The 7,981-nt window shown below is 49.4% G+C and overlaps 1 protein-coding gene across 1 annotated transcript in view; it reads left to right on the forward strand.

Moving 5' to 3' along the window:
- The first annotated feature begins 1,547 nt into the window (after positions 1-1,547).
- The window catches only part of LOC121862960 (nuclear transcription factor Y subunit beta-like), a 67,700-nt gene continuing 61,266 nt past the window's right edge, over positions 1,548-7,981 (forward strand). Inside the window, exon 1 of the mRNA XM_042361415.1 lies at positions 1,548-1,586. Coding sequence (XP_042217349.1) covers positions 1,548-1,586 — 39 coding nt within the window. The remainder of the gene's footprint in view (positions 1,587-7,981) is intronic.

Here is a 7,981-nt window from a genome sequence, read left to right on the forward strand (position 1 = left end):
TATTTATTGTGCACTGGAATGAAAATGAGGGGTGGGTTGGTGGGTGGGTGGTTGAGTGGGTTGATGGTTGGGTGGTTGAGTGGGTTGATGGATGGGTGGGTTAGTGAAAGGCGGTACACAATGTGAAAGAGGTTAGGTGAGGTGGAGGAACTAGAGATGAAAGGAAGTGGGTTGCCTTAGGTCACGGAAGATACGACCCACTATCTGACCCAACCCCCCCTCCCCACAGGTCACTAAAATTAACCACAACTAGGTAAATAAAACAGGATAATAACTTGAATTATTGACGGAAAATTAGCAGACAATAAAAACAATAATCGGGAAAAACACATAATGGGTAATGACTGTACGAGATGATTCCTCAGATTAGAACACGTGTTATTATTCAACGAGATAAGACACTAACTCACCTGTAGGCATATTAAGTAATTCTTTAAATCCTCTAAATCCGGTTAATCCCAGCCCGAAGGAGGATCAAGTCTCTCTTTCTATCTCTCTCTCTCCTCCTCCTCCTCCAAGATTCCTTTACTTTACATCAACACAAAGGTCTTACCTCCAGTCCACTCTGCCTATCAGTCCATCAAAGCCCATAGCTCACCCAGCCAGCCTGTAGCTTTTCCTTGTATCACAACTTTTATCCCCGGCTGTTGGACAAATATACAAGAGGATGTGAGTTTTTTCCCCCCTGGGCTTGAAAGTTTCCCACGCTGGTTGAAGAAGAGGAGATGGCTGTTTCCAAAATAACACATAGGGTTTGTTAGTCTAGCAGTGGTTTCAGGCGATTTTTCAGGGTATTGGTCAGTCTTCTATTTTAGTCCCCCCTAGCTCTTCCTTAAAGTCATAGATCGGTTCCTTGAATTCATGTACTTTAGGTTGTGTCTTCAGCCTCCTTCACTTCTTACCGCTCGACGTGTTTCCTTGACCCACATCCCTCCACCTCATCTCCTTTCTCTGATCAGATTCTTCCTGGCTCTCGTATTAGATCTTATTTTTCTTCTTCTTCTTTTTCTTCTTTCTCAGTATTTCTTCTTCATTTTCGTATTCTTCGTCTTCTTTCTTTTTTCTTCATCAACAACACCGGTCTAATCATTATTTGTCACTTAAAACACTTCAACCTTCCTCTATGTCGCCCATCCTTCCCCTTCACCCTATTCCTCACTCCCTCTTCACACCCTTCCTCCACCTTCATATCCTAAGTATTTAAACTTGTCTACTTTGCCTTAGTCCATCGTCTTGTTTTTTTTTCACATCAATTGTGATTTCATCTTCTCCCGTCTTGCTGTTGCCTCGCCAGGGATGTAATTATCACAATCAATCAATGAATCAATCAATCAATCAAGCAATCAATCGTTCAATCTCCCGTCTTGCTCCACGCCGTAACCTACGTGTCTCCAGGATTTCATATCGCTCTCTGGCTCTCAAATTTCCCCTCTCACAGTAACAATCTTCAGGCCCTCAGCTGTTTCTACCGTTCAGATCGTTCACCAGCAGGAGCTCCCACATTCACCAAGAGATCTTGATGTTCACAAACAGTAAGGGATATAACGATGTACCTTGTGGTAGATCAACTCTCACTTCAGGCTCTTGTGAGTATCAGTATAGCGTCTGGCCTGAGTAACGTTTCGCTTGGATCTTTACAAAGTCCATTTATTGATAATTTTATATTTGAATTAATTTCGTGATTAATTTATTTCTGTCTACAAATAATACCCTTTTATTTTAACCTTTTAACGTGTTATTTTACCATTTTATTTATTTATTTATTATTTATTTATTTATTTATTTTTGTGTGTGTTGAAGTTAATTATAAGGATTTTTGGAAATATATTTGTGTTTCATGTAACTAATTTCAATAATATATATTCTACTATGTTGCCTGAACCGATGTTAGGACACACAGCTTTAGTACCGAGGCTCATGCCACTGAATATTGTAAGGATCAGCCCCACTGTTCTGTACATATACTATTTGGTGTGTGTGTGTGTGTGTGTGTGTAAAATATAATATTTTTACACATAGCAATACACACATTATCAAAACCAAAGGGGGTGCATGTGTGCCAAAAAAGACGAATGGAAAACGAAAAGAAAAAAAATCGTAGGTTGACCCAAAGTGCCGGTAAAATGAACAAGTCTTCCCCTTTAACTCTATTGGCTCGTCCCCTCCACTCTCTCTCCTTCCTCCTCCCTCCCTCCTCCTCCTTCGCTCTCACTCCCTCCTCTCCTCCCCTCCCTCTCCCTCCTTCTCCTCCCTCTCCCACTCCTCACCCCTTCCTCCTCACCCCCTCCCCTCCTCACCCCTTCACTCCTCCCACCCCCTCCCCTCCTCCACCCCTCCCCCTCTCCTCCTCTGCCTCCTCCCCCCCTCCCTCCTCCTCCCTCCCTCTCCTCCCTCCCTCCTCCTCCCTCCCCTCCCTCCCTCCCCTCCCTCCTCCTCCCTCCCCTCTCCTCCCTCCTCTCCTCCCTTCCTCTCCCACCCCTCCCTCCCTCCTCCCCTCCTCCCCCTCCTCCCTCCCTCCTCCCACCCCTCCCTCCCCACCCTCCCTCCTCCTCCCTCCCTCCCTCCCTCCCTCCCTCCCTCCTCCCCTCCCTCCCTCCCTCCCCTCCTCCTCCCTCCCTCCTCCTCCTCCTCCCCTCCTCCCTCCCTCCCTCCCTCCTCCCTTCCCTCCCTCCCACACCCCTCCCCTCCCTCCCCCCTCCCCTCCCTCCCTCCCTCCTCCCTCCCTCCCTCCCTCCCTCCCTCCCCTCCCTCCCTCTCCCTCCCTCCTCAATCCCTCCCTCCTCCCACTCCCTCCTCCTCCTCCCCTCCCTCCTCCCACTCCCTTCCTCTCTACCCCTCCATTCCTCCTCCTCCTCCTCCTCCCTCCCTCACCCCTCCCTCCTCCCCCCCCTCCCTCTCCTCCCCTCCCTCCTCCACCCCTCCCTCCCTCCCCCCCCTCCTCCTCCTCCCTCCACTCTCCCTCCCCTCACCTCCCCTTCTCCACCCCTCCCCTCCTCCTCCCTCCCTCCTCCCCCCTCCTCCTCCCTCCCTCCCTCCTCCCACCCCCTCCCTCCTCACCCCTCCCTCACCCCCCTCCCTCCTCCCCCTCCCTCCCTCTCACCCCTCCCTCCCCTCCCCTTCCTCCCTCCCTCACCTCCCTCTCCCACCCCTCCCTCCCTCCTCCCTTCCTCCCTCACCCCTCCCTCCTCCCTCCCTCCTCTCCCTCCCTTCCCTCCCCTCCACCCCTCCCTCCTCCTCCCTTCTCTCCCACCTCCCTCCCTCACTCCCTTCCTCCTCCCACCCCTTCCTCCTCCCTCTCTTCCTCCTCACCCCCTCCTCCTCCCTCCCTCCTCCTCCTCCCCTCCCTCCTCCTCCCCTCCCACTCCCTCACTCCCCTCTACAGCTTGAAAAATATACTTTCTTTTCTCTCCTTTGAAATATTATTATTTTTTTTTTTCTCGAAAAATTTTTAATTAGTAGTTAATGTCAATATAAATTCAGTATTCTTTGAAGTCAATTAATAAAATTTTATTTTATTATTTTCTCTCTCTCTCTCTCTCTCTCTCTCTCTCTCTCTCTCTCTCTCTCTCTCTCTCTCTCTCTCTCTCTCTCTATCGCCTCTTTCTTCCTCCTTTTCCCTTCTTTTTCCCTTTCACTACGCCTCCTACTTACTTCCCTCCCATTTCCTTGTCCATTCCTTTTCTATCTACCCCCCTACCCTGTCTCCCTTCCCCTTCCCTAACTTCCCTACTCTTCTCTCTTCCTCATCTTTTCGTCCTTTTTCGCTGCTTGTTGTTTTCTCCTTCACTCCTCATCCTTCTTCCTTACCCCTTCCTCTTCCTCACCCCTTCTCTTCCTCCCCCACCCTCTTCTTATACCCCTTCCCATCCTCCTCTCCCTCATACCCTCTCTCTCTCCATCCTTCCCCCCTTTCACTTTTCCCTTCTCTGTTTACCAGACAGGCGTGACCCTCCCTTTCACTCCAGACCCTTCCTCTCCTACCCTTCCCCTCCTCCTACCTTCCCCTTCCTCTCCTCCCTACCTTCCTTCTCTCCTCCTACCTTCCTTCTCTCCTCCTCCTTCCTTCCTCTCCCTCCTACCTTCCCTTCTCCCTCTCCTCCATTTCATCGTAAATGTCTCCCTCTCCTCTTCCTTCTTTTCCTCTTCCTCCCCCTCATCCCCCACTACCCCCCTTGGTCTCAAACCCCTCACTTGTGTCTGGGAACACAGTGCCTCTTCATCACGTCTTAAGGTGGAGTCACACACACTCACCTGAGCAGCTGATCACTCCCACATCTCCACCTGCCCTTGTGCAATTGTCTTAACCAGAGTACAGCAGGTATAGTGTCTGATAGTGCGTACAGGTAGCATAAGGTACCATGGTAATTAGTAAGCATTTACGTGTAGTTTATACAGGGGTTGATTGGCTGTGTGTATCCCTTGTAAAACTGTGATGTTTGGATTTGTAGGTTTGCATATTATTATCAGTGGTATAAGTAGTAGTAATAGTAGTAGTAGTATTGTGATGGACAAGAACTGGTGCATTTATACCACCAATTTAACTCGCACCTGTCCCACCTGAACTTATACAATTAAAGTCGTTCATATGACAGCCAAAGTTTTTTACGAGACAAACTTTGAAGACATAAAAGTGCTGAGACGTGTTAAATAAAATTTTCACCAGCTGACTTGACGTAGGAGTTCTTATACCCTTCACACAGGAGGGATATGTGGTAGCTATTAATATTTCCCGGTTATGTTAAAAAGCTTTTATAATCCTCTCATTGTTTTCATCATGAAGTGTTTCTTGATATTTAATGCGGTGAAATGGACAGAAAGAAAGGGAAAGTTAGATTAGGAGAAGTGAAAGGAGGTGAAAAGGAGGAAGAGCCAAAGGGTAAAGAGAAACGAATGAAGAGGGAAAATAAAGAAAAAGTTAAAAAAAATAGAGAGAGAGAAAAGCAATTATTAGGTTGCAACTTGATGCCGTTATTTTTTTTATTTTTCATTATTGAACGTTTTTGACAACGTTGGCCAATAACACAAGTAATGCTTTATTAATGTTGACGGAGTAGCCAGCTGATACTCCAATTTACTCCACAGTACTGATGGTATTTAAAGACTTTATAATAAGCTAAATTAATACTCTAGAGCCTGGATGGTCCTCCGTGTATCGCGGTTGGGCTAGTTTACATATTAAAGCATTTAGAGATGTTTTTATAATTAAAGTTGACCGAATCATAATAGTGTAAAAAGAACAGTGACTTTTGGAAAAATATCACTGAAGTACTATAATGTTCCTCAATATATCACGTATTTAGTGGCGCTCCTTATCTCAACATCACCCCAAACAACACCCCAAACAACACCCCACAACAACAACCCACAACATCACACATCACCCCAACAACAACCCACAACATCACCCCACAACATCACACATCACCCCACATCATCACACATCACCCCAACAACACCCCACAACATCACCCCAACAACACCCCACAACAACCCACAACAACACACCGTCCCCAGCAACAATATATATATATATTTTTTTATACAAAGTTCACAAAGCCAGCAGCTCGCGAGTCACCACACACACACCTCGACCAATTAGAACTCCGGAAATTTGACGGCCCAGAATCCATCGTCGACAGAACCATATTTCAACAGCGTACCTCAGCAGAACACCAGATAAACACCGCTGTTCTCCCCCACAGTTACACCACCGTCAGTACACCCCATTACCTCGCCTGCCCTCCAGCCTTAACGTACCTTAAGTCCTTTACATAAAATTAGCGAAACTGAATCCAGCGGGCATGGTTGGGTAACTCTCCCCTCTTCCACTAAGACTGACTTGTGCTGGTAACACCCGCCACAAAACTAAAAGTCTTTGTAACAAACCTGCTGGGGAGCCGACGACCGGCCCTCACACACGACTCTGTTACATCTTCTTTAGGGAAGGTCCTCCCCCCCCCCTGCACCAACCAATCCACTGTGTTTTCAACCGAAGCCACATCAACTGGTCAGGCGTCTAACACAGTTTACTTTACACCACTCTCATGTAGCGACCTGAAGTATATGAGACAGGAGGTGAAGACGCTCTCCCTGTCGAATATCTTTCCCCAAGCCGCCCAGTGTAAACACCTCCATCACCACTGGTCTAAGACTGTACAGTGTCTGGACATGAGAACAACACTGATCTAAATGCCAAGGAGGATGGCCTCATTAGTGGTTTTAACCAGTGCAGTTAGGTGACCGCGCTGTCTCCACACGACCCCTAACACCTCCCTCCTGAAGATACACTCTTCTGCCTCGCCGAAGCCAAACCACTCGCGCAGGCTAACAGTATGCAATAAAAGTTAGCACAAACAGTAGGCAGTAACTGTAGACGATAACAATACTCGCGTGCCACCTTCCCTCCTAACACCCAGGAAATGTTATAAGAACAAACACTCCTCCCAGCAGCGAGAGAAGCCAGAATAAACCTGCTCCGCTGCAGACACACTGACCACTTCTATAAGCTATGCAATTCAAATACAATCTCTTGCTGCCACTGTGCGGGAACACACAGCTCTAGGCTGCTGCCTTACTTCACTATCCCTAATACGTGACAACCACGGCCAAGCAAATGCAACGCTATCAACAGTCACACTCCCAACCTCTTCCACCATCCTTCCCATCCCTCTCGCACGCTACCCTCCCATGCTCTTAGCTTTGTTTATGCTGCCTTCCACCCCTTCCTAACCTCCCATGTCTCACCTACTGCACTTTCTTCTCTCTACCTCAGCCTCACGGACCGAGCCATAATGAACGGCTGCTCTGTACGTTGACCTCTTTCATCTACGTCCAGGGAGATACACGGCTTGAAACAAACAAACTGCCTAGTACTGTCTTCCCTCGTTAATTTCATACTCCCCAACCCTCCTCTCCCTCAACCTCTCCTCAACTCCCCCACCTCAACTCTCCCTCCCCTAACCCTCCCTCCCCAACTCTCTGCCTCCTCCCCCTCTACCTCTCCCTCAACTACCCTCTGCCTCCCTCAACTCCCCCTCTCCTCCCCTCAACTCCCCTCTGCCTCTCCCCTCAACCACCTCTACCTCTCCCCTCAACTCCCCCCACCTCCTCCCTCAACTCCCCCTCTGCCTCCCTCAACTCCCCTCTGCCTCCTCCTCGATTCCCCTCTGCCTCTCCCTCAACTCCCCCCACCTCTCCTCAATCCCCCCACCTCTGCCTCAACTCCCCCCCTGCCTCCCTCCCCACCCTCTGCCTCCCTCAACTCCCCCTCTGCCTCCTGGTTCACCCTCTGGCCCTCCCCAACTCCCCTCTCTCTCCCTCAACTACTCCCTCTGCCTCTCCTCAACTCCCCCCCTCAACTCCTCCCCTCTCCCCTCAAACCTCTGCCCTCCCTCAACTTCTCCTCAAACCTCTCCCTCAACCCCTGCCTCCTCTCCTCAACTTCTCCCCACCTCCCAACGATAATTGATATAACTCTTCCCCATGTCTCCTCTCCGCACCTTCTCTCCTCCCAGCCCCCTCCACCCTCCTCAAAACATCAACACCTACCTGCCTCTGACTACTTCCTTGCTGAGACAAAAATCCTCCCTCCGACCTTCTACCTGAAATCCTCTCCCATCACTCCTCTTTCCCCAATCCTACTCCCCACCCCCAATCTCTACCCCACCCCACCCCACCCCACCCCAATTCCCCACCCAAACCCTACCCCACCCCACCCCACCCCTACCCACACCATTTCCCACCTTACCTCACCCCCAAGCGTGGTGAGGCAAGAATAGTCCCACCATCTCCCACCCTCTCCATTTCTTCTCCCGCTAATCTCTTTTCACCGACTCTTCCTCTCACAAAAAAGAATCTCTCTCACTCCTCTGTCCCTAAAAGCTCTCGGAAATGTCTGCTGTAAAAAATCCGTTAACCCAACACTGCGACCTTAGGACAGGACCTCGTCATTCAGAGACACCACAGCAGCCCTTGATACCTG

Source organism: Homarus americanus, unplaced genomic scaffold (genome assembly GCF_018991925.1).
Source record: "Homarus americanus isolate GMGI-L3 unplaced genomic scaffold, GMGI_Hamer_2.0 scaffold24922, whole genome shotgun sequence".
Taxonomy (NCBI): domain Eukaryota; kingdom Metazoa; phylum Arthropoda; class Malacostraca; order Decapoda; family Nephropidae; genus Homarus; species Homarus americanus.